The sequence below is a fragment of the Cyrtonyx montezumae genome, unplaced genomic scaffold, assembly GCF_038088225.1.
Source record: "Cyrtonyx montezumae isolate F1298 unplaced genomic scaffold, pur_monq_1.0 scaffold_17, whole genome shotgun sequence".
Taxonomy (NCBI): Eukaryota; Metazoa; Chordata; class Aves; order Galliformes; family Odontophoridae; genus Cyrtonyx; species Cyrtonyx montezumae.
The window spans coordinates 26,458,067-26,484,980 of record NW_027071903.1 but is presented as its reverse complement, the minus strand read 5'-3'; the positions used below and the strand labels follow the sequence as shown (position 1 = coordinate 26,484,980).

The 26,914-nt window shown below is 40.5% G+C and overlaps 1 protein-coding gene across 2 annotated transcripts; it reads left to right on the top strand.

Annotated features, from left to right (window-relative positions):
- The first annotated feature begins 35 nt into the window (after window positions 1-35).
- On the top strand, window positions 36-21,029 carry SECISBP2L (SECIS binding protein 2 like). 2 transcript variants are annotated; one of them, XM_065733902.1, is made up of 18 exons: window positions 36-210; window positions 8,200-8,378; window positions 9,623-9,947; window positions 10,487-10,622; window positions 11,009-11,238; window positions 11,328-11,352; window positions 12,108-12,223; window positions 12,462-12,593; window positions 12,956-13,039; window positions 13,987-14,154; window positions 14,305-14,446; window positions 15,205-15,374; window positions 16,548-16,680; window positions 16,978-17,140; window positions 17,817-18,037; window positions 18,600-18,754; window positions 19,232-19,451; window positions 19,902-21,029. In XM_065733902.1, exons 1-18 carry the CDS (start codon window positions 193-195, stop codon window positions 20,573-20,575), a joined length of 3,291 nt encoding a protein of 1,096 aa, XP_065589974.1. In that variant the 5' UTR covers window positions 36-192; the 3' UTR covers window positions 20,576-21,029. The 2 variants fall into 2 exon arrangements, with proteins under 2 accessions (XP_065589974.1, XP_065589975.1); XM_065733903.1 differs by lacking the exon at window positions 36-210 and adding an exon at window positions 5,271-5,359.
- Window positions 21,030-26,914: the final 5,885 nt, after the last annotated feature.

Below are 26,914 nucleotides of genomic sequence, written 5' to 3'. Positions count from 1 at the left end.
CGCCCCGCCCCGCCCCGCCCCCAGCCGTGGCGTAGCCGGGCTCGGCTTCCGTGATAGCTGCGCGCGGGGCAGCGCCGCCCTGGGTGTGTGCGGGAGTGCGGCCATCCTGGTGCGGGGAGCGGGCGCCATGGAGGAGGCGTCTGGGAGCCTCCGCCGCCCTTATTAGAGCCGCCGCCCAGCGCAGCTGGAGCCATGGACAAAGCCGACAAGGTGCGGGGGACGGGCTCGGCGCTGAGAGCCGTAAACAACCGCGGTGGGGGGAGGTGGTGGCGACGCCCCGGCGCCGCGGTGAGGGGCGGGCGGCTGCTGCCCGCTGTCAGGCCGGGCCCGTGCCTCCCCGGGCTGCCGCGTGCGGGGACGGGACGGGGCGCGGCCCGCGGCCTGTAGTGACCTGAGGGGGTGCGGGGCTTGAGGAGATTGCGGTCCCCGCCCGACGGAGCTCCGTGGCCGAGCTCTGGGCTGGGGGCGGCTGTGGCGCGGCCCTTTCTCCTACAGGAGCTGGGCGCTGTCCTGCGGGAGGTGCGGGGCTGTGCCCTCCTCAGCCTCCGAAACGCGGGCTGGGTCTGTCCGCGTTAACTTAAGGGCTGTGGGACTCTCCCCTCTGTCTTGAGCCTTTTCCTCTGGTTCCTATAGACAGACTCAGTTTCGACCCTGTGGAGTCATCGCAGTTGTGAGGGGTGTTTTGAAGCTGTGTGGACACCAGGAGGGAACTTGGTGGTGTGAGCAGCCTGGCACTTGTTGGAATAATGGAAATACGTGCAAGGCTTTGGCTGGAGTTTTTAGTGCTGTGGCAGTGCTGGCAGGGGGAGATTTGGGTATATAGGGCACTAATTCTGGAAGTGACCTTTTTCTTCTTTTTCCTGTGATGGTGAACTTGCTGTTCTCTTTGAGTCAGTTTGTGTTATTCTTCATGCTCCTCAACTTAAAACTGTGAAAACGGTTATGCTGGAAGATAAGTGTCTGTGTGATTGTATACATACATGCAATTAGATCTGTGGTCAGGAGGCAGATCTGAAGGATCCCTCTGAAATGAGCACTGCCTCATTGTAATTCTAAGCTTTGAGTTCAGCAGAATGTTTTTTTAAGTTCTTATGTTGAATTCAGGTTCTCTGTTTTTGTTGCTTTGTGCCTTGGTACGTCCAGGGATTTCTAGAGTGAATCAAGTAAATAGCACTAGCTTAGAACAGCACTCTAAAAGTACACTGCTTTTCATTTTGTGCATGTAAAGAAGGTACAGCTCTCACTGTGTCATCTTAATGATCTTATTCTGTTGTAAAAAGCAATACATTAGTTAATTTGTTGTACTTCTTAATTTTAAGGTGCTTTTTTCCCCCCTACTGGCTCTGCAGAAACTGGGACTGTGGTAGAGTTGTGAAAGACTTATTCCTTGCTGCTTGAACTCCTTCTTGCCCTATTACTGTAAGGTTCATACTCGCATCGTGATCAAACCATTCTCTTTTTATTTGTTGGAAATAGTGATGCTCAGTTTCTGTGAGCTGATGTGTTGCATCTGTTGGCATGGTTATCTTAACTGCAGTATGTCAACTTGAGCACTCTGAAGCTGGAGCCATCATCTTGTTCATTCTGTTTGCAACCTACCTATTCCTGTTGGTTCCTGGTTCACTAGTAAGGCTTGTAGGGTGGCAAATTAATAGCTGATGAGTTTCTAGAATGGTTCAACTGACATACTGCTTTTGTCTCCTAATTATGCAGTAACAACTTAAGATATTCCTGAATGCTTTGAGTTTGAACCTTTAGTGCAGTGAGATAGATTGTAATCTCCATTGTAAGTGTGGGGTAAGGTTGCATCAGTTTTCGGTGCTGTTCCATGATTTCTTCAATTTGGTCTACTTTCAGCACGTGTATTGCGTGCCATCTAATAAATGCATATCAAAACATGATAACAGTTTTTCTAATCCTCTTCTTCCCTTTCCCCCAAATTACTCAATCAACCACAATAAAGTAACTGTTCCCATGATAGGAATAATTACTGTGGAATTTGAACGTGAATAGGTAGGAATACCATGCTATGATAAAACATAGTATTTCAAAGGTAGAGGTGGATTGCAAATGTTGTTAGTTGGGGATGTATTTGAACAGTTTTGTGGTGCTGGATGAGGTGTTGTGCACCAAGAACATGTGGGCACTTATATGAGTAAATACTGTCACTGCATGCTGCTCTTGACATTTGTGACTATTCCAGTGTGTCCTTGCTTGTTGTGATGTGCCTGGTGATCTTTTGGCAGCTAACAAAGAGGAAAACATTAAAAAAAAAAAAACTGTTTGGAAATATTTTATAGTAGTATTTATTGTGAACTGAAGCTTCTCCTGTTTAGAAGTGGACGAGTTTCAAGTTAAGTGTAGATTTCTCTATGTGAGAGAAAATGCAGTATGTGACCTTTAGCAGTCCTTACTATTGAAGCTGGTCAGGGTAGGGAATCCACTTCTCTGGAGGGTACCGCTGTGTGTTGTCTCTTAGTGCCAGGCACTTGCCCAGCCCTGTGATTAAGGCATCTGGTTCTTTAATGCGGTTGAGAAATTAGGTGAAGTTGCAAAATCAAGTACCTGTGTTTTGTACTGCTATTGCTTAAATGCTGCCTGCTGTGCTTGCCTCTGCTATTCTCGGCCATTCAACAGTTGGCCTGATAAAGTGCTTGCTGTGGAAGTCGATTTAGATCTGTGTGCTCTTTATCCTATTTAATTTCCTTCTGTTTTGTTCTCGTGGCAGATTACTCAATGGTCAGCAGACCTGAAAAAAGTCTGTTTTCCCAGGTCCTGGGTTTTATGTGCTGCTTTCTCTTGAACCTTGAAAGCACAAAAGAATTTGGGTTTTGTTAGGGCATTTGTGTTACTATAGAATGTGTCTTCCAGTGTATTAGTGTTGTTAATGATATGGTGTACGAAGATTTGAGCTTTCTGATCACAAATGCTTCTCCTTGGCTGGTTTGTGGTGGTGAGGAAGCAGGCAGGTGGACGGTTTGCACTGATACCTACAGTGTGCAGACTACGGGGCACTTGTACTCCTACTTCATGTTGATATTATGAGTTTAGAAGTTGATGTGCTCTGTCAAGTGCTGTAAGCATAAGTGAAGAGGATCCTGTTTGTAACTTCTTTATCTTTTGGACATGCTTTGCAGCTGTAAATACTGTGTTTTGGTTTTTCATGCTTTTCCTACTATATTCTGATATTGAATGGAACAAAAGCTATCTTGTATTGTGCCATTAAAAGTTTAATACTTAATAATTTGTATCTAAATAGGGTTTTATTTTGTGTGTGTGAGAGAGGAAAAGGGGAGGACCAACTTAACAGTGTATTTGCTTTAAGTGTTGGATGGAAATTACTGTGTTTAAGTAAGGTGGGATGGAATGGTGCATTGTTAAATGGCCTGCTGCTGGTGCTTCCAGTCAGACTGCATATTTACCATTCCTGAAGCATCTGCCACTTAAAAGCAGCTAATTATAGAAACAGTGACTTCCATATTTGTAAAGTTTATCTAAAATAGATGAAATGTCACCTGTTGTAGGACTTCTGGATTTTGGAATCTAAAACTAAGAAACAGGGTTTTTAAAAGTTATTTGAGCTATGCTTTTTATCTTATGTTTGTGATGAGACTTCTTGTTTCCAGACTTTGTGGCAATAAAACAGCTGATTTCATTCTAGCCCTCTGAAACGCAGCATCTGTGTCTATTTTCTCACCCTGCAAATGGTAGGATAGGTACTGAGTGCTCTGCTCTGAGAGCGAGCTGACAGTGCTCCCATTTAATGTGGGGTGCTGAATGGCATTAAGCTACAATGAACAAAAACTTTTCTAAGATTAAACATACAGTGCTACAGCTATAGGACAAAGTTTACCAGTCTGTTCCTGCTTGTGTCATCCTCTGTTGTTGCAGCTGTTGATGACTACAGTAGCTTTTATATAGGAAACAAAGGGTCTCTTCAATATATACGCTGTCTTGAAAGAGTTGTAATTGTTGTACCAAAATATGTAACGAGATGGTGCAAAGCGTCTGCAAATTAAAGCTAAGGGTATCTACAAAAGAGACTTCTGTGTGAGTCCTGGAATCATTTGAAGGAGTGTTTCTGTTGATGCAGTGGCTGAAAATCTCAGGTTCTAAATATAAATTTAAGTCATGCTAAACAAGTTTGGTTATCAGAGGTCAATTTCAATAAAGCATTGTTCAGCGTCATGATGTGGAAGGTTGAATAAACATGAGAAAGTTGCATGCCAGAGGAAAATTAGGTCGTGCAACGTGTGCCTTTGAATTGCCTGATCAAAACGTACTTCTTTATATATATTAGCTACGCAGGGCCCAGCCCTGTGTCTGCTGATGTCATTAGCAAAGGGTTCATTTCTAGTGGCTGCAGGGTAAATGGCCAGAGGGTAATTGTAGCACTAAGTAGTATCGCAAGTGTTCCGTTGTAGAGATTACTAGAAGCTTGTTAGCGTTTGGCCGCTTTCTTTTTGATGCCTTTTGTTTGCTCGTGGCTGTACATCAGCTCTGTGATCAGTCCTGTAGTTGTTGCTCTGTGTGGTGTGGCTGCTGTCTTTGAGGAGTTGCTGTAGTATATGCTCCGTGCTCTTTGGCTTGTCTGCTTAGTATTTGCCTCTGTAACAGCATGCCACTTAAAGATAAGACTTCTTTTTATCCTATGAAACACCTGTATTAAGGCTAAGATTTTGGTTGCTGTTTGGTAATAAATCTATCTATAGTCTGCAGAATAAATATGCAATTAAAACACAGATGCTTGAATTCAAAGTTTCAGTGCTGTTTGAATTACTTTAAATAACATACTATAAAAGTTTTGTAGACAAAGAAAGGTATTAACTTTCAAATGCACCCTTACCTGTTTATGATTACAGGGTATTCTTTATCTTACTACTATAAATAACAAATACTTCATAACCTGTACAGAAAATACAATTATATCAACCAGTTGCTCTGTCATAGCAGTAGTTAATCATTACCTGTATAAAAGAGAGGGCAACAGGGAAGGAATCATTTAAGTTACCTTTCTAGTGCATGTATCTCAGTTTTATGAAACTAGAAAAGTAACTTTGTTTTGCTAAATTTAACTTCTGAAATACCCAGATCTTTCTTCAAGGGTGAGAGGAGGGAAATCTGAAGAGGGAGAATCTTTTTTAGTTTTGAAGAAGCAGTTTGGATAACGTACTGTCTTGAAAGTATTACAGCTAGGAATAATGAAGAATTCCACTATCTTGGTGTAATTTAAAGTCTCTAATCAAAACTATTGATACCTGAACAGGTAGGGTTTATCTTTGCTGATTGGCAAGAAATGCCTTTGCTGTGACAGTGTTGCTGATGGAGTCATTCAGCTCCTGTGCTGATCACTTATCAGGTATTGTTAGAAGTGAAATACTACTCCCTTGTGAGAGTAGTAATGATGATATAATTCGTTATCACAAAGATCACTGTGCTAAGAGAGCTCTGCAAGTGAATCTTTATTAAATACTAGTCATTTTTCTTGTATTTCCATGTCAGCCTGCCAAGACAGTGTAGGGAAAGAGCAAACTGGAAAGCCCCTTAGAACAGAGAATCTTCTACCACTTTTGTCTCAGATATCAGATGTTTTAACTGTTCTTGTCAATACTCAAATAGATTAATAGTCAAGTGCTGTGGCCAAAGTTCAGTCAATGTGTAGCTGGAAGGCACTGACCAGTGGGTTAGGTGTAGTTGTCTGAGAGCTTTCAGTGCTTTATAAGAGTTCTGTATTTCTATAGATCTCATCCTCCTTATACTCTTGAATTTTCTATGGGTGAGACATCCTTAGTGTGTTACTTTAGCACTTAGGCTACCTGGTTTTGTAGGCCAACCCACAACTGAAGCTATTCTGCACAGTTCTGCTGGGCAATCTTTAGATGTTATGGAGAAAATCTCTTCAGAGTGTTGGTATTTTTGTCATTTACAATATGATCACTGTTTGAAACCAGTTAATCTTTTATGTATGCGTTAAAAAAAATGTCCATGTGATGCTGTGTTGAAGCAGGCGACTTGGGATTTTGCAGGTGGGTATGTGAGTCACTGATGAGCTTGGTGATAAGCCCAAGGCCAGGGAAGGAGCCCAGGATAGAGCAGGGCACTTCATCTGCCCTTGGGAGTTGCCTCCTGGCTCACTGGAGAAGTGGGTTGTTGTATATAGGAATTAGCTAATGGTGCAATTTGTGCTAAAGCTACATACAATCTCATGGAAAAACTATAAATTAGCAGATTTTTCAATGGAAGGATAAAACAGGCAGATGCTTTTTAATATGCATTAATACCTGCAGGAAAAGTTTGGTTCCATTTCTACAAGTCATTAGAATGGCTCTTATGGACTGTATTTGCAGTTACTTAGCATTGGGAGTCATGTGGAGTTTAACAGAATTCAGTGAGCAGTTCTTGACTCTAGAAGTTAGCAGGAAATTCAAATATCATGTTACAATCAAGTTCTGTATATTCATACATGGAAGATGTTTCAATATAATAATACTGCACCAAGCACTGGCAGTTATGATGACTTAAGTGTACGTATAATACTTACGTGAAACTGTGGAGCTTTTACTGTCCAGATTTTTCTTCTTCTCTTTGTGACAACCAAGTAATTAAGTAACTGCTGGTTTTCAGCTCATTTGTTTGATGAATTACAGTGCATCACAGGATTGTAGTCATTTTCTTAATTATGGTTTTCTACCTTTTGCTGATTAATTAAACTTTCTTCTATTTAAGTGTCTTGACCTCAGTGTTGCTCAAACAAATGTTTAAGCTAGGAGTCCTTCCTGTTCAGTCTGATATCAGAAAGTGCCTATTCATCAAGGAAAAAATATAGCTTTCTTACTGACATAGGATGACTGTAGTTTCAAAAAGGTTTTGGACTTTTCCCCTTCTGACTTCTCCCTGCTTCCTCCCCCCCAGGCTGATTCAGGAAATATGTGATTTGCACATGTGTTGTATTCAAAAAATAAATATGAGGCTTTTAAAATAAGCTGTTACAGTGAGTGTCTGGACAGTAACAGAAATGTCTTCAGTTGGGTGGTGGGACTGACAAAGCAAAGATGTGAACTGAGTATCACATGGCAGATGCTGCTACTTGTCGTAATGTTTTCAGAACTGTTATTTACCTGATTTTTGAGGGTGTTGAAGAAATAGTGACAAGGATATAAGATTGTCCGCTACACATCAGACCTTCAGGGTTCACCTCTGTAAACAAGAGCATGTCCTCCTACAGGTTGTGTATGGCTTTTGGAATAGTTTCCTAGACAAACGAAAGAAACAGCTGTGGAGTCTTTGTCTGCTTTGGGAAGGAATGACTTGGTAACTAATGTGAGACAAAGGTATTGAAGCTGAAATGTTTGAACAATTAGGTCACTACTGGCAAAATGCAACTTCTGCTGCAATATGGAATTTCAGGTCATGGTGGATCTGCATCTCAGAGTAGGGCTTCTTTAGCTGTCTGAATGGAATGCTTGTCATTGTTGAAACGCAGGATCCAGCGTACCTATTACCAGACCAAAGCTGTGGGTAAAAAAGCCGTGCAAGCTGCTGAGGATGCCTTTGGGGCTGGGGGTGTTTTTTTCCTTTGAGAGCACAGTTGAAAAGTTATTTCTAAGCAGTTGTTAATTTTATCATGACAAAATGTAATCTTATTCCTAACACTTAAAAATATGTTAAAATTGTGCAGATGGTGTATCACAGAAGAAAACCCCACACATGTTCTGTCTATTTTAGCAGTAAACCTATGGTGGCTAAAAAATCTGTTCTATAATTGCCTGGGAACATGGTCAGTTTGGTAGTGCACGCCAGGCATTACTACATCTTCCATATGTTGAATTCAGTTATGCAAGCCTACACAACTGTGCTCCGCCTACAGTGCAGGTCTCTTTCTATGTTCAGACTAGCATTTCCTCTGCAAGATCAGAACTTTAGTTCCTTTCAAATTAATTGGTGTTTGTACAGCACTTTGTAAAGGTTAATATAAATGCTAGATGTTGATGTGTGTTACAGCCTGTTGACTGGATGGATCTAACAACCACTTACCAACTGTTTGGCACCTCTTCCAGTTGACTGCAGAAGGCTCATAATCTTGTCACCCTTTTGCCTGCTGTTTGTGATAATTGCCTTACAACTTAATGAATCTTTAAGTTTTCCCAAACAATTTAGTTCTGTATTTAATTACAACACTTTCTTTTTCTCTTTCCTCAGAATGTCAAGCTGTCAGCTGAAGTAGAACCATTTATTCCTCAAAAGAAGGGTCCAGAAACACTGATGATCCCGATGGCGCTTCCTAATGACAGTGGAGGAATTAATGGTGTGGAGCCAACCCCTATCCCCAGCTACCTGATCACTTGCTATCCATTCGTACAGGAAAATCCATCCAATAGGTAATACACATGGTTGTGATCTTAATGGAAGAAAACCTCTGTGAATGAGTTTGAAATCTTGATTAACTTAAGTTAATGACAACTGCTTGTTTATTCACTGTTTGCTGCATTTAATCTCCCCCCATTCATTAGTGAGGATGAAATGTTTTTCACTTGTTTGCTTCCCTTGCTTTCTTCGATTCATATTCCTTGCTTTGGAGGTTTCATACAGATCTTTTGTCGGTCAAGGCATTCAGGAGATTTGTTTGAATCTCTGCTTCTGAAGCAAGGCTCCAGGTGTGCCTTGAAGGAGCATCTGATGCTGTTGCACCCAGTGTAGCTGTATTCAGTTTCCTGAATAACTGGTTTATAATACATCAAGTTCTGGATCTCATCACTCTAGCCCAAATGTTTTTGATTAAACACACAATTGTAATGTTCTTTGTTCTCATTATGTAAATACAAATGTATTTGTTAGTTGATATTGATGAGTTTACTCAATGTTTGCTTAGAATAGCACTCTGGAGTACGGCTGCATTTGTACAGGTAAAAATAATCCTTCAGTAACTGCCTACAGAAAATCTGTAAAACTGTCCTGACTCTTTACTTTTCATTTGCTTTCTGTAATATTAGAGTGCTTTCTGTGTAAATGGTTTCCTGGTTTCTTGAGGTGTGAAGAGAGTGGCAATAATTGGGCTTATAGCTTTTCTGGGAGTGGTCCTGTGCTATGCTGTAGCTCAAATAATCACAGGAATCCCCATGCTTCATTTCACTAGTAAGCTTCTCAAATAGAAGCTGGATTTCGCACGTGTTCCTCACGGCCTGTATTTTGAGTGAGGGTGAATTGTCTGCTTCCTCTTAATATACCTGATAAGCTGAGAAACATGTTGCTGTTATCTCTGCTAGCTTACCTGAGTGAGCATTTCTCTAAAGTTGCATATTCTCTGTGATTCTGAACAAGCTTAATTTGTAGTGGGTTCAAGGAATTTCTCAAGGGTAGTGCCTGCCTCTATTTTCTATGTTTAATACTAGGAATTTGCACGTGCTAATGCAAACAAAACTTTTATATATTTTTACTCTTTAATGTAATTAGAGTTTTGAACATCATTTAATTGGAATCTTTAAGATTTAAATTCCATTATTAAAAACTAATGGTCTGTAAAATGGTTGTGGCTTTTATAAAAGAGAATGTTGTTTTTCTATTATTCTGAATTTTCTTGACAGGGAAAAACATAGCAGATTTTTTTTTTCTTGAATTTTTACAGACAATTTCCATTATATAACAATGACATCAGATGGCAGCAGCCCAACCCAAATCCTGCAGGACCATATCTTGCTTATCCTATAATATCTGCACAACCACCTGTTTCTACAGAATACACATACTATCAGCTGATGCCGGCGCCCTGTGCTCAGGTCATGGGTTTCTATCATCCTTTCCCTCCCCCCTGTTCAGCACCCTTTCAGACAGCAAGTGCTGTAAATACAGTTACTACAGAATGCACTGAGCGTCTCAACCCGTCAGGCCAGGTCTTTCCATTATCCACTCAGCGGAGCAGAAGCAGTAACAGAGGACCAGTCATACCAAAAGTAAGCATGGCACTGTCCATTTTTTTTAATTACAGAAGTAGAACTATACAGAAAAGTGTTTGCACAGAAACATGCTTCTCACTTGAGCAAGACCAGATATGGAAGTATCACCTTTGAAGAAAAGGTGGACAGAGAAGATGTTAACTGGGGAGTTGTGCAACTGTACACAGAGATTTGGGGGTTAAAATACATGGTGAGCTTAAAATCTCTTAAGTGTAATAGGAGAAATTCCCACTCATTCTCTGCTAGTTTGATCTGAGTTGAATTACTCCTTGAAAGAACAAAACACTCGCACCTTTACCTTTTGTTAGGATGTGGAAGTAGCAAAAAAAAGAAAGCTCATGTAAAAAAAAGTTATGAAAAGATTAATAAATCCAATATACAAAATTGTTACTTTATATTTCCCTTCATCCCTTGTCTTCAAATGTGTGGCCTCTCTAGGGAGCATTAGAACTTTCAGTTTGCTTGTTTAGCTTGATTGCAACTATGAAGTCAAATAGCATGGCTTATTTGTGTACTTGGCTGATCTTTTAAAACAGCAGCAGCAGTTACAGATGCACATAAAAAATAAACGTCCTCCAGTGAAAAACGTAGCCACTCAAAAGGAGACAAGTTCATCAGGTCCTGAGAACAGGTCAAAGATTGTTTTGTTGGTTGATGCATCACAGCAAACAGGTAATTCTTTATTATTGTTTTTGAGAGTATTTGTATATTGAGAGTATAATTTGGCTACCATCTTTCTTAAAAGAAGATGCGTGTGTTTCAGAGAGTTTCTGAGAGAGGTCTTTGCAGATCAACATAATGAAGAAAGGATGCTGATGTTTGCAGAAACCTCTCTGTCAGAGTACAATGTTGCAGTAATGTGGTGTTTCTGCAGAGATGTTGCTATTGCCAAAAACACCTTTATCTTGTTGAAGGAGTTGGATTTTTGTTAAAAAATGTCATTATTTTAAAGGGTATTCTTCACATCATGTGCAAGGACTGTGGGTTTTTTTCCTTTTGTTTTCATCAAGTAGGCTTTGTGTTTTATTAACTAATTACTTGTTAAATCTGTCTTGCAGACTTTCCATCAGATATAGCTAATAAGTCACTCTCTGAGAGTGCCTCTGCAATGCTTTGGAAGTCAAAAGGAAGGCGCAGAAGAGCTTCTCACCCTGCTGCAGAGTCATCTAGTGAACAGGGTGCAAGTGAAGCAGACATTGACAGTGATAGTGGCTATTGTAGTCCTAAGCATGGCAATAACCAGGCTGCAGCTGTGACTTCAAGAAATGCAGATTCTTGTGCAATGAATGTATGTAAACATGACTAACTTAACTATATTTGTATCCTGCAGACTAAAAATAAAAACTACAAAAATTGTTGTTTTTTTTTCCTTTTCAGGTTGTTGAACCATCAATGAATGCAAGTAAGCATTTTTTGCAGTGAGCTGTGTTGTATTATTAGAGGCTGCTTCTGTATTTTTGCTTTGTCTTGCTGGGTATGGTCTGCTTCCAGTATTCTGCTGCAACTTGTCAGATACTGAAAATTCATTTTTACTGTCATATCCCATCACCCTCATCAGTATCCCCTGGTTGATTTGTTGAATGGAAGTGTGCAAGTGTATAAGCTATTACTGATAGTTTCTCAAAAATTCTCTATCTTCAAAGGAGGAAAGAAAAAAAATCCAGAGCTTGCAATAGAAGCATTAACACAAGGTTGTGCTTCTGTAGCTTATTTTCATACTTCTTTATGCTATTGGACTTCAGTTTGTGTATGAGTGGTGACTGTGGTGTTGAGAGGTCAGGAACTCTCTCATTTTGAGAAGCACTTATCTGTTCACATCCTTAAAATATGTTGTGATTAGTGCAGTAGTAGTTGGGTAATACTAGTGGCTGTTATGTATGACTGGACTGGAATTGCTGTGGATGTACAATTCAGTATTTCCTTTATCTGATGGCTTGCCAGTAATGGCAACTTGAGTGTCTGTCATGTGACTCTTCACTGAAAGTGATTCAGGTAGCTTCAGTAAATAGCTACAGAAGTAAACGTTGTCAGAAGTTTAGAACTTTGTGGAGAACGGTTTTTGTGTCAAATTTGAGTTCCTGGCTCTGGTTCCATGCATGTCATATTATGTACTCTGTTATACCAGTTCATTTTTTATTGCTGGCACTTTTCTTTCAGCTGGTGTAAGCTGGACTAATGTAAATTCAGAGGCAGCTCAAAAAAAGCCTTGGATTGAAAAAACTCAGACGTTTCCTAGAGGTGGAAGACAAGCTGAGCAAAGAAATAGTTCACAGGTATGTTGTTAATGGTTCAAAATTTAAATATTCTGTTTCTTGGTAATGTGAAAATAAGGGATTTTAAAATATATTAGATGCTATCTGTAGAATGTTTAAAATAGAGACGGCTTGTTAAGTATATTTCCATTATGACTGTGTCTTCATCATTGCTAATAAATACACATATCTTACGTCCATGCACACATCTGGAAAAGTTGAAATTGCATAATACCAACTTCATCCATTATTTCTGTAGTCTGGTTTCAGATGCAGAGTCCACAGCACATCTTCAGAAAGAAGACAGAATTTGCAGAAACGACATGAAAAGCCTCTAACTACAAGTCAGTCAAGTAGAGCAGAGCAGAGTCCTGAGCCTCTGTATTTTGAGGTAGTTGTTGTATGAGAACTGTTAATGCGTTAGAGAGATAAGTGTAAGTTATATTAAGAAAAGGGAGAAGCTGCAAAACTTTGTTTTGGCCTGCAAATAAAAACTGCTGTTCTGTGATTCTTTTCTTTTTTAAATATAGCAGAACTTATCAGAAGAGATAATTATTTAAAAAGGAAAAGTTATGCAGATACAGAACTACTTTTACTTTTTGTCATCTTCTATCTATGTCAGTCTCAAGTCCATGTAGATTGTGGATCTTCAGGATTAGGTTAAATTTGCTCTTGTACTTTCAGCTAATTCAGTTGATGCTTTCCATGTGACTTTTTGTTCTTGGCTCATCATTCTTATTTTTTATTGTTCAGGATGAAGATGAGTTTCCAGAACTAAGTAGTGACAATGGCAACAGCAAAAGTAGTAACATCCAGCAGAAGATTTCACCCAAAGTAGTAAGTAATTCTTCTAAAGCAAAAGCAAATTATTTTTAAATTATGAGAAGCTGTTTTTAAACTATAAATATTGTAATAGAGCTTCATTTCAAAAAGATACAAATTTATGTGATGTCTACATTGTGATGCTCTTAGGATATTTGACTTGCTGAGTTTAAATGTTTAAGAAACGTGAACTCTTAAAGAATGCTGGCTTGTCTGTTAACAACATTGTTAATGAAAGAGTCTATATAATGTTTGAATGCCTCTCCATTTCATTGGTAGTTTCTTGAGTTCTTTGCTTTTCTGAAGTTGTATGCTGAATCTTGAATGAATAGTACATGCAAAGAGATTCCTGAAATTGATTTTGAGGGTTGTCTGGCTTTATTTGTATTAATACCTAGATTACATCCTAGTTGTCCTTCTTTGACTTGAAGGACTTGCATTCAGACTGCTTTGATGTGGAATTGTAAAATCTGCAAATACATAGTTTCAATTTTCTGGAGTAATTAATTTAGGTTATCCTGAAAGGAAAATAAGCAGAAGGTCAGCACTGGGACTGTAGAAATAACTGTTGCAGATGTGCTCTTCTATATGTGATCTACTTAAATGTTTTGTTGCAGAACTCTGTGTAAACTGCTTAACCTATTCGGCTACTGTCCATGGAGTCCCCAGTGAAATGTTTTGAGTGGGAGAGGAAAAAAAAAAAACACCCTCATTTAGCAGTCATAGACTGGAAGGCACCCTGAAGATAATTGGGAAAAATAGTGTTTTTCCTTTAAAAAAATAAATACCTAAAATGTATTAGTTTCCTTACCTTACTTGAGTCATCTCAAATGTACTTAATTTTTAGTCAGCAGTGAGATGACTCAATATGACAACTCATTTGGCTTCTAGTATGTTATACCTTCTGTGGTCTTCAAGATAAAGGTCTTTAATTGTGCGTTATTTACTGTTTAATGTTCTAGTTAGATGATTTACCAGAGAATTCTCCAATCAATATAGTTCAGACTCCAATTCCCATTACAACTTCTGTACCAAAGCGTGCAAAAAGTCAGAAAAAGAAGGCCTTGGCAGCAGCACTTGCAACAGCTCAGGAGTATTCAGAGATAAGCATGGAACAGAAAAAACTCCAGGTGTGTAGTTTCCTGTCCTTCTCTCCCCCATGCAGTTGATAGTTCCAATCTTTTAGCAGCTGCCCCCTTCTATTCTGTAAAAGCAAGAATCTTTCAAAGACAGTTTTGCAGGTGCTGTTTGTTTATCAGCATGTCATGTTCATCCTACAGGAGGCTTTGTCAAAAGCTGCTGGAAAGAAGAGCAAGACTCCTGTTCAGTTAGATCTAGGGGACATGTTAGCAGCTCTTGAAAAGCAGCAGCAAGCAATGAAAGCTCGTCAGATCACCAACACCAGACCTCTTTCATACACAGGTATTTCTATCACTAAATGCATTTTGTCACTGTATGTTTGAAATATGATTATTCTCTTAAGTATGCTTTTCCTGTCAATACTCAGCACAAAAAATAGCATTTTCTATGCTTGCTGCTGAGCACAGAATTGCCATTTTTCATAGTCATCTATTATAATCCCTGAACCTCATACCTGAGCGGTTGTATGTCCTAGAGTCCATTGTTGTGCACAGTTACCAAGTGTGTTGGTTGCTTCATTTACCTGCTTTGAGTTTCATCTGTGCTCAGACGTTAATTAAAGTTACTAAAGTTGTATCAAATGGAGCTCAACTAGGAACAGATGACATTCACTTGAGACTGTATTTATTTTATTCTGTGAGAAACAGAAGATAATTACACGCTGTGCTGTCATCTGTTTTATCCTTCAGCTAACTAAGTCTCTGACAGCAAAAGAAAAACCCACTGTTTGGATGAATGGTCGCAATTTATCTTACCATTGTGATGTTACATGTAGTCATTTGAGAGGTCCATTATCAGTGTTATACATTCCAGGAAAATAACTACTTTATAACTTCTGGAAACATGAGGCTAAATTAAAGAAAGCTCAAAACCATCCGGAAGTGACAGTATCAGATGACGTAATTTTCCTGTCATTATGAACTACTTTTTTCCAAGGAAGGAAAATGTACTTTAAGAATTCATCAATGGAAATTCTGAAAGCAATGTTGAAAGAAAGCTGACATGTTTTCTAGTGAAACTAACATCTTTCTGGGTTATAGTTGGCAGTGCTGCTCCCTTTCATGCCAAAGAGTCTGCCAACAGAAAGTCTTTAACAAAGGGACAGCTGTCTATGGGTTGCCTTAATCCTTTGGATTCAACTGCTCCAAAAGTGAAAAGAGGAAAAGAGAGAGAGATTTCAAAACTGAAACGTCCTACAGCACTTAAAAAGGTAAATGATGCACCATAGTGTGTTCTGATTCGCATTCTTACTTGAAGAATAAGAACTGTTATTTTCTTACTCAAGAGCTAGTGACCATAAGTGTACGGTAAGGAATCATGAGCTTATCTCTGGTTCTTTTTACACTGATGCCCTGTACTAGGCATGTAACGTACAGAACTTTTCTACCCCTGGAGCCAGTTGAGGACATGCAAACTTATCTCAATAAGGATTTCAAGGGGTCTTCTTTAACTATAAGTATTATAACATATGGAAACATTTGCATAGTTTTCATGTTGCTGAATCCTACTGTGCAGTGTAGTAGGCAGAGCTGAATTTCCCTGCTTCTTCTTAGCAGTTGGTATATAACTTGAAGAAAAACATGTTTTCTAGTGAATGTTGAACTAGTTGTTTTTCCTGTGTGTATGCAAGGGTGAATTAAGTATATGCTGAAATTAAAAGGTAAAATAAACTAGCCCTAAAATTGAAGACAATAAGAAAAAATGAAGAACAGGAGATCACAAGGCTGCTTGCTGTGCTTGAGGTCTTTATGAAGACCACCTTATAACATGAGCAGTTAGAATCTGTTAAAGCTGTGTTATGTTCATAGACTGGCTGTGGCTAAGTTGTTTACAGGTTTGTTTTTTGTTCTGACAGTCTTTTTTCCTTTCTCTCCTGACTTAGCTATGAACTTCAAGCTCTAGTAGATCACAGATGCCTGTCCAGAGATGTTTTCAAACATCTGTTACTAAGGCCTTTATTATTTGTCATAAGCACCATAGATATGCTGCTGTTACCATCTTTGCACTTTTTTTATGTAAAGGAGGGGATTATACCTGTTATAGTGATTCTTCTTCAAGATGCTTCTTACTCTTGCGTAAGATGTCTTTCCAAAATTTGAGTGAGGAGTTCTTAGCGTCACATACCTGGAAAGAAGCTGTAGAAGTACTTTATTAAAATTGTTGAAAGCACTGCTTATGTGGGAGTATGGAGTATACAGTCTGGAAAATGATAGAATGAAATACTATTTGTGATCCGTGAGGGAACTTAAATGACTTCATGCTTATTTATCCTTATATAAGTATGAAAGTTTGAAACACGTTGATTATTTTGCGCTTTGGTCAGTCAGACGGCCATTTTTCTTTGAAGGTCATAACTTTTAAGTGTTGCTGGTTTTGTTCCTAGATCATTTTGAAAGAGAGAGAAGAGAAGAAAGGCCGGTTATCAGTAGATCACAGCCTTTTGGGATCTGATGAACAGAAGGAAGCTCATATAAGCCTACCTACGGATCAGTCTCAGGAGCTGGCCTCTCAGGAAGGTCAGTCTTCCTTCCTTCCCCTCCTGCTTTCCTACCCCTTCACCATGACTAACCTACTTAATGTTCTCTTTTTATGCACTGTGGCCTATTGGCATTATCTTGTAATTCTAGTAATTTTTTTCTAGCTTTATGAAATACTGGTGCTGAGTGTCTGATGTGTACTTATTTTACTTCGCCCTATTTCAGTGTAGTGTTTCAGAGTATAATTTGGAGAAAGCGAGAGAGATGCGTAAGACCTGTAATGCTGTTTTTTCTACATGAAAATGTACTTAATAATATTTCAAAATTGTCTTTCAGAAACAGGGCTAAGTATGCCTAGTGATACTTCACTTTCACCAGCAAGTCAGAATTCTCCATACTGCATGACCCCGGTGTCTCAAGGCTCACCTGCTAGTTCTGGTATAGGAAGTCCAATGGCATCTTCTGCAATAACCAAAATTCACAGCAAGAGATTCAGAGAGTAAGAGCTCTGCGTCATTGAATTCAAGTTTTGTGCTTAAGGTCCCCTTCATTTATGTGTGGATAGATCTAGTGAATGAAGATAAACTAGTCTTTAATTGGTACAAGCTTGTGCAAGTATTTCCTTAATACTGTCTTCCTGTAGATGGATAGTTACATATAGTGGTGTGTGTAAATATATATACATTTATCCACACAAATGTGTGGATGTGTTGTGTATGTATACACATGGGTTTTCTTTGGAACAGAAATTAGATGGAAGTAACCTTTGAGAATTTTTTTAAAGGAGGGCTGTGTATGCTTTTTAAATGGAAGAGAAATATTTACAAACATTCACTGCAGTATTTGCTTTTCCTACACTACTAATTTTTCAATTAATTTTTAAAGTAAATTGAGGAAAGAATAATTGTTTTGGGCACTTTCTGGAGCATTTCTGTGCACCTTTAATTAGTCCTTTTGCTCAACGTTCTGAGGTAAAGCATATTACTAGAAAAATAACTTTTTCAAGGTGCTTCTTAAACCTTGCTTATGCAGTCTGATTTCTTCAGTCCCTCTTAGCAACTTTACAAAGCTTCTTTATTCTTCAAATATCTTGAAGTAATACAATTTGTCTTTAAGAAAGATTGTGTGAACTGGGTATGTGCAGTGCTAATATCTGATGCCTTTTGAATTGACAGATACTGTAACCAAGTTCTGAGTAAAGAAATAGATGAATGTGTGACCCTGTTATTGCAAGAGCTTGTCAGCTTCCAGGAACGGATTTACCAAAAAGATCCCATGAGAGCTAAAGCAAGGAGAAGACTTGTGATGGGATTACGTGAGGTTACTAAGCATATGAAGCTAAACAAGATCAAGTGTGTAATCATATCTCCCAACTGTGAAAAAATCCAGTCAAAAGGTATAAACTGTAGTAGTAACGAGTGATGCCTTTAACTCATTTTATTTACGGTTTTCTTGTCCCACTGTGCAGCACTGATTAGCAAGGTTAGTGCTGCTCTTCAGTTGTTGTGCCATGTTATAACACTTCAGAATCAGCTGTGCAATTGCCAGTCTATATTTCATTCTCTTAGTCTTCTTGAAGAAACTTCTGAGGAGTAAAATACCTGAAGATGAACAACAATGCATACAACAGACTTCAACTTTATTCCAATGTGTCTGTGACATACCTGAAGTCTTAAGCTCTGGGTCCTCTTAAGGAGGATTACTTTAAGAGGAGTGTGTATTGCTCAAAAGAAAATATTGTAGCCAACCAACAAGGCCTAGTATAGAATACAGAATATCACTGAACAGAGGCACTGTGATGTATGCTCACAGGCTACATTCAGATTATAGTTTATCCTGCACTACATAGTAGTTTATGGTAGTGTTTCTCGAAATTCAGCTGTCTAATTTCTGTTAATTTGGGATATAGATTATATCACTATACTGTGACTTACAACTGTTTATTACGTTTCTTCAAGGTGGATTGGATGAAGCTCTGTATAATGTAATAGCCATGGCACGGGAACAAGAAATTCCATTTGTCTTTGCTCTTGGACGTAAAGCCCTTGGTCGTTGTGTGAACAAGCTGGTTCCTGTTAGTGTTGTGGGTATCTTCAACTACTCGGGTGCTGAGGTGAGTAATTTACTTAGTATATGGCTGAACAGTTATGTACCTTATAGTAAAAAAAAACTATTTCTGCATAGAGAGCAGTACATCAAACCCGTTTGATAGTGGCCTTGACCTGATTTCTTTTAAGTTCTGTTCTTTGAAATTCAGCTTTTTTTTCCTCATATTAGAAAGTCTGGTGTATTGAAACACTTTGCCCGTGACACCTCTGTAGCATTCCTGTAGACATAAAAGACCTTGTGAAATTCTCTAGAAGGCTTAAGATTAACTGAAAATACTGTCTTCTTTACAAACACATCTTAAAGTCTTGTAAATGGGTAATGGCATTTGTGTTTATTACAGAGTTAGTTCTTGAAGTAAAGTTGTTCGGTGTTAGTAGGCTTAAGCTTTGTTGTGTGGTATACTGTTGATTAAAAGTAGAAGTTTGATTCCCTTGAAGAAGGGAGAAAAGTAAATGAAAAACCACTCTATCTTCATACTTAGGATTTATTTAATAAGCTGGTATCGCTGACTGAAGAGGCCAGGAAAGCATACAGAGATATGGTTGCTGCAATGGAACAGGAACAGGCAGAAGAAGCCCTGAAGAATGTCAAGAAGGCACCCCATCACATGGGTCATTCTCGTAATCCCTCTGCAGCAAGTGCTATCTCATTCTGTAGTGTTATTTCTGAACCCATATCTGAAGTGAATGAGAAAGAATATGGTAAGTGTTGAAAAAAATCACTATTGTAACCAGAAGCTGGAGATTTCCAAATCCTGTGTAATGGAAAATGTAGCTAAAAATAGTGTTTCTTCATTAGTAGTCTACATACAGCTGTCAGGGATAATACTAAAACTGATTCATTTTGTAAGTCACATTTACTGAGCAATATGAAGAATGGAACTTAACACTTACAGAAAATAATAATTTTATGATTTCCTGACTTGCATCTGTGGAGGTAGATTCTCCAGTTTTATTGAACTCACATAGAAAAGGCCAGTAGTAAGACTGTATCGAATACATAATGCTCTTCTAGTTAAAATTTGTATAGAAAATGCAGAAATATATTAAATGTTTGCCTCCAATTGTTGTTTAAATAATTCTGGGGGGATATAATTCTATACAAAAAAAAGTTAATCTGTTTCCGACGCAAATTTCTTTTGAAACTTTTAGAAACAAATTGGAGGAATATGGTAGAAACATCAGATGGGTTAGAGACCTCTGAAAACGAGAGAGAATCCTCATCCAAGACTGCAGTACCAGAAAAAGCTAGCAATGGTCAAATTGCAAAATCTACCCTTAACAGACAGCCACCACTGGCTGCAACCAGCGCTACCTCAGCACCAAATCATGGAAAAGCCACACCAGGTGAAAAGGAAGAGGTGAAACCAGATGATAATCTGGAATGGGCCTCACAGCAGAGTACGGAGACAGGATCACTGGATGGCAGCTGCAGAGATATTCTGAATTCCTCCATGATCAGTACCACCAGTACTCTTGTACCAGGAATGCTAGAAGAGGAGGATGAAGAAGATGAGGAAGATGATGAGGATTATGCCCACGAACCAATTTCTGTAGAGGTTCAGCTTAATAGCAGAATTGAATCTTGGGTTTCGGAGACCCAGAGAACTATGGAGACTCTCCAGCTTGGGAAGACCCTTAGTGGTGCTGAAGAAGACAATGCAGAACAAAGTGAGGAGGAAGAAATAGAAACTTCTGAGCAGGTCGATCCCGTTGTTGATAGTGATGAATGGACAAATGATAAGCATACAAGTAACATTCAACATAAGCCCACCATCTGCGGGTCTTTGAATAAGGAACACACAGATTCCATCTACATGCCGTAAAAATCAGCAGGAACTCAGGAACATTTTAGAAATTATATTAAAACTAACTGTTGTAAAAGTTGCAGCCATTATTCCATATGCTTCATCTCAACGTTTTGCACTGTTAAACATTTAATGCATATTTAATTCACTTTTTGTAGCTGTCTGTTGCTTGTTTGATTTAAAAATGAGCTTAGATTTTAATATCTATTTCCCAGAATAGAAACGGTGTGGAAAATCTTTTGATAAGTAATCACTCAATCTCTTGTAAAAGGAAGCTTCTTACAACTGACCAATTTTAAGCAGAGTTCTTTTATGTGACCATTTAGCTCATTCTCAAGGAGATAACATGCATTTTAAGACTGACAAGCTACCAGTGCTTCTCACTGGTGTTATGCCAAGCACGTCAGTGTATTTGGCTGTGATTTTTTTTTTCTACTTCTGGCTAGGAATGGCAGCAAAATTTAGGTGATTTTTTTTTTTTTAAACAAAGCTGGAAAAAACTAATGAGGACTGCAAAAAGTGAATAGAGTGAATACATGGTTCTTACACTAAGATAAATGCAATTTTGTTGGCCTTGGTGAAAGCATCATTAAAAAGCTGCTGATAGATGAAATGATTACAGTAAGCTATAGCAGGTTTTGATTTCAGAAGAACTTTTAAGCTAGAGGGATATAACTACTGTATTATTTATTTACAAATTGGAAATATTGCATAAAAACAGGAAATGAAAAAAAAATTGCCTATGCTTTCCACAGTTGCTGTCTGCCAAACCATACAGTGGGTCACTACTGAAAGCCCTGGATAGAGGGATTTCATTAAACTCATGACTTCCTCCTCCTGTCACTTACCTCAGGAATGCTGTTTCTGCATATTGTAATCTATGTAACATTGTAAAAAGGAAGAATAATTCTTTAACAGTGAGTGCAAGTGATGCAGAGGCTCTGTTTCTTGATAAGTTTGCCTGCATACTTTGATCCTGGCCACCTTCCTGTTGAATTCAGGATGGATCTTAACAGTATCTACTCTGAATGTGACCTCTTTGTGTCTGTTCTCAGTTGTGGCAGCCTTAGGAGTTGACCTCTAGAGTAGAAAAGGAAGTAGTTATCCCAGAAAAGGGGGAAGTGCTCTGCAGTCTGGGGAAGTATTTCAGTGGCTCTGAGGCAAAAGGAAGAAGTACCCCCCACACCTTGAACCGCACATTTGTAGAGAATAGAGAATTTTCAGTGAAATTTGTTAACTGATGAAGACTTTATTTCGGTTTGGAGTATGTTCAAACCTTGCATGCAAGGAGTGCTTTTCATCTTTGTCTTGAATTGGCAAGAGATGTACTGCAGCTGCCAGCAGCAGGAGCTTCACCATGTGAGCAGCCAAAGAGTAACTCACATGAATACACTTTGATTCCACTTCATTTTTCTTTATCACTTCTATCAAAATGCATGAAGAAAAAAAACAGCTCTGGCTGGAAGAAAAACACAAAAATAGTTGGCTTAGTTGGGTGTTCAGTCCACACTCGTTAACGTGGGACCAGCTCTGATAGTGGCAGTAGTGCTGGCCTTGAGTTGCACTGGGAAATATGACTCTGGGTTTAGAATGCTGTACCCCCCTGAGTTTTTGAATGCTAAATGAGAGCAATGGGATCTGTGTTATGTAAATAAAGCTTTGATAGATACTGGCATAGCAAGTGCTATGTACATAAGCAGTGTGTGTAGAGAGCTGCCTGGACACCTGGCTGTTCTGTGTGTTCTTAGTTCCTTAATGTAATCCTCCTAGATATACAACAGGCATTCTGTAGGAAAACAAAGACTGAGGATTGACGCCTCCTGAATGTTAAACTTTTCACTCTCTGTATGGCAGACTTCTGTCTGTATGTTTGTAAACAGTTCTTGCTTTAGGAAATGATAGGTGTTTGAACTGCTGACGAGCAACACTTGCCCTTGGATGTGTAGGCATGTCTCAGCATCAGCTGACATCCGTGTATGCACTGAGGGCAAAACAACATCAGAAGAAAAAACATGTTTATAACTTTTCCGTTTGCTTTTTCAGTGCCAGTGATTCAAATGACTTTTGATCTTGAAGTATTAGCATCAAATGCATCTTTTTGTATGTCTTTTTGAACTTGGACTGTCATTTTAAGATTTTTGACATTTATATATATATAAAACTTGTAATATTCAGCCCACTACTTAACTGCAATTTTGCTACAGATTTAATAGTTCTTGAAGGTGATATAGCACTTCTAATATCTCTCAACTTGCCAGCAAATAAGGAACTAGTCTCTTTAAATGTGGCAGATCACCCTTGGAGGAGCAAATGGAAAGTGTAAAGGAAACTGGTTCTAGTGCTTCCTTTTTGATAAGCTGGGAATGAGCAATAACAGAATGAAACTGCAGTTCCTTTGGGAGTGATCCATTTGCATCTGAGTTTAGGGAAGTTCCTTACCACTTGAAGCACTTGAGAAGAGTATCTCACTGTGGTAACCTTGATTTTTATTAACACCAGAATGGGGGAAAAAAAAGCATAATGTTTTACAATGCCATGACTTTTATTTTTTAAGTAGCTGAATTTCTATTTGGTGTACCAGTACACAGTTTGTTATGCAGGTTGTTATGGTTCCCCAGGGGCGATGCTTCTGTAGTTTATAGGTGTATAGATATTTTTGTTGTGGAAATGATTATTCAGAAACTGAATCTACTTTTCTTAAGACATTCTTTATAGAGATGACTTCACTACTTAATTTATCTGGTAAAAACAAAAGTAATGTATCTGTGGTAGGGGTAGGGATCTTTAAAGCTGATAGAGATGGCTACATGTGCAACTTATTTATATAAATACTTCAAGTATCTCTTGAAATAAAATGTGGATCGCAAATATGTGAGAGGGAAAAATACTGAAGAGCTTTTGTCCTGAGTTGGGCCAAGTAAAAATGACAAAGGTTCAGGACCTGATCCTGTCAGTGTGTGCTGCTGATGGGAGCCTGACCTGTTCAACTGCTTGAGCTGCGTGCGGGTGTCTGTGTATTTGGAGCTGAACGGTGACTGAGGGTATTGACCTGTGTTTTAATTATAGAAAATGTTCATTGATGCACTTGTTGGTATTCTTATGGTAAAGGTAACAGGTGTCTTTATGCTCATCTGGGTGGGAGGGAGCTTACGCAGTGTGATTCTGTCCAGTTCTTCAACACAAGCTTACATTTAATGTTACCTTAAACACATATGTAGAAAGTATTATTGTTTGAGAAGCTGCTGTTTGCTGAAACTGTCACTAAGTATTCTCTGTGAAGTTGTGCCAACTAATGGGACCACTGAACTGGTTTCAGTGTTAGCCGTGTCAGACTGAGATGTGGTGGCATGTCGGTGGGACAACCAGCAGAAGCAAGCCATAAAAACGCCTAACAGCAGGCTCTGCCCACCCTGCCTCGTGCAGGGAAGCGTGGGATGGTCGGCCCCAAACTTCCACCCCAATGAATGGTAACAGTGGGAGCAGGAACCCAGTTGGCACAGCCCACCTTCTCAATGTTCATAAATAGTTCCTATGTTTTACTTTAAAATAGTCTGATTAGGAAAGCTGTTTAATCTTTAATGTCTTAAAAGATTTATGGTAATACTTAGGTTAAAGCAGTAGAAAAAGTATGAAATACAATATGAAGGGGTTTGTTCCATTTCTTTTTTTGCTGTATGAAGGATAATTGTTCTGTCTACCGTACTTTTTGGAGTAATAACAGCTTTTTTGCACTATGTAAATACTAGTGGGGATTCTTCCATAACTAATAAAAATGATTGTAGAAATGGATGGCTTTGGGTGATGTGTTTCTTTGCAGCTAGGTTCCCTGCAGGTGAGGTCTGGGTGGGAGCCCTGGCACCCAGCTCCCATGGGCTCAGGGGAGTGGGGGATTTCCCATAGTGCAGCACTCAGTTCTGTTACGTCACACACATCCTGGCAATGAGCAGAGAAATGTAATACAGAAAACCCACCATCCTATGGGGGGCAGCAGGCTGAAATAGGCCCAGGATGCTGTGCTGGAAGTAACATTTCAAGGAGTAATTGTAGGCACCCCCCAAAATTGGGATTTCTTGTGTTCTGAGAATTGAAGTCACCTTCCCTTTGCTGCTGAGGTGCCTTGGGAAGCAGCAGGGCAGTGGGGCACCTTGCCCTCTGTTCTCCAGTGACTCACTGGATCTGCTCACGCTTACGCTGCTGGCAGTGTCATTAAGCTGGTTTTGCAACTCCCACGGGTGAGAGTATTTGTAGCAATTCAGAAAGGACACAGCTTCATCCTGTAATTTTGGGGTTTCTATTTCTGTGCCTTCGCCTCCTCTTTCAGTTCTGCTTTTGCAGTTGTCCCCTCTTGTGAAAGTGCTGCTGTGACAAACCTTAGACAGCAAGTGCTGCTGCTTCCAGCATCACTCCTCCAACCTGAGTTCTGCATGCATCCTCTCAACCTGAGACAAGTTTTGGAAACCTGTGCAACTTGTGCTGTTGAAATGACAAAATCAATCACCATGAAGCCTCACACGCACTTCACTCTGTCCCTGCTTAAGAGATGTTCAGCAGCTTCAGAGTTATGTTTAATGGCACCATAGTGGGCTCTCCACTTCGCATGGCTGTGCATAGAGTGCAGCAACTGCTGGCAAAAACGTGCTAAGGGCTTCAGTGCATCACTGCCCTAAGGAGTGCATGCACTTGCAGAGCAACGTGAGGTCTCACTGTTTTTGTGCTGATGGCTCTTCATTGGCACTGGATGAAAAGATACAACCCAAACCACTGTTGCCCTCCACAGCATGGGGGTGAATGGGGGCATGGAGGGGGTTGCACTGCCTGTGGTTAGCAGTGTTGGTTCTGGTGTGGCTCTTGAGCTGGAGCTGAGGGGTTGCTGTCCCTTCACTTTGAAGCAGTGAGGTAAAGCTTTGGGTGATAAGAATTGGGCTGAACTCATGGAGGAGTGCTGCTGATGGTGGAGGGATGGAGCACATTAACAGGAAAAGGCAACAAAACTGTCCCTGTGCCACAGCTTCCCTTCAGATTCACTATGGCAGCACAGCGCCCAGCCCAGGGCTCTATGGGAGAGGCAGTGTGAGGGTGCCCTGTGGTGCTGCTGTTTGCTCCTTTCTAATGTGCACCAGTGCACTGCCCTCTGGAAAAAACATTTCTAAGCTACGTGATGGGAGCTGATGTTCCCTGGGTGCTGCCACACAGATACCAAGCCTCCTGATGCTATGAAATCATGATCATTTCTAACTCCCTTTAGAGCTGGCTGTAGTTCTGTGCTGCTGAAACCTTTTCATAGGGAGGGTAAGTCTGCAGGGATGGACTTGAGGCTATTTTGGGCTCAGCTGAGCTTTGCCTTTGCTTCCCTCCTGCAGCAGGGTTGGAGCCAGGCCGTGGCTGCTACCTGCAGGGCACTGTGGGATGCACAGAAGCAACCAGTGCTGGGCTGCTTTCTGCCTGCAGCCATGCGTGTCAAGGGGGAACATGTGCAGTGTGCGTTCAGTGCACGTCTGCACGAACACTACCGCTGCCATTTATATGGGGTGGGGGAAACCCTCCATTTGCTCCATATGTTCTGAGGGAGGTGCAGAGCTCTGCCGTGCAGGCCCAGCTCAGAAGCAGCACAGAGCTGCTGCCTCCGGGTCCCCTGAGAGTGGGTGTGGGGCTGTTCCCACGCGGGGCAGCACCGTGGGAGGGGGTCAGGGGGCAGAACCTGGAGGCCCCGAGCACTGCAGGCAGCCAGACCAAGCGTGAGCCGTGCCCACGGGCTTCGTGTGGGCACGCACAAGGCTGAAGCCTGATAACTGGAGGCTTGTTTGTGCCTGTGCTTAAAGGCACTTTGTTCTTGGGGAGGCTGGATTCCCAGCATCTTCAGCCGAAATCTTGTTTGTAGCCCTGAGAAAAAGCTTTTTAATAGACAAAGGCATTTTTCTTTTGCCCTCCACCCCCTCCCTGGCTAATGTTCCTTGGACAATGCCACTCTTTGCCGGCTCTGTTCTCACGCTTGTATGTGCGTCCTACTGCTGAAAGCGGTGCTTTTTCCAGCACGGCCCTCGCCGCAGAGCCCCACCCGCCCTCACCTCCCGCACCGCCACGCTGCTGCCTGCAGCTGGGGCACCGGGAGCTCAGCGGGGCGGCTCGTGCTGCGGCCGTGCCACGCCCGGGCTACTGGCGACGGAGGGCCCGTCCTATTATTCCCTCTGCCATCCAAATGTCCCCTTCAGCCCTACCCCAGGCGGGGCGCTCCTTCGCCCCCCTCACCGTCCTCGGGGCAGCACCGTCCGGGGGCCCTCATCCCGCAGGGCAGGGCTGCAGGTGCAGGACCGCTCCTAAGTCGTCACCGCCCCGCGCCCCGCGCACTCAGGAGATGCG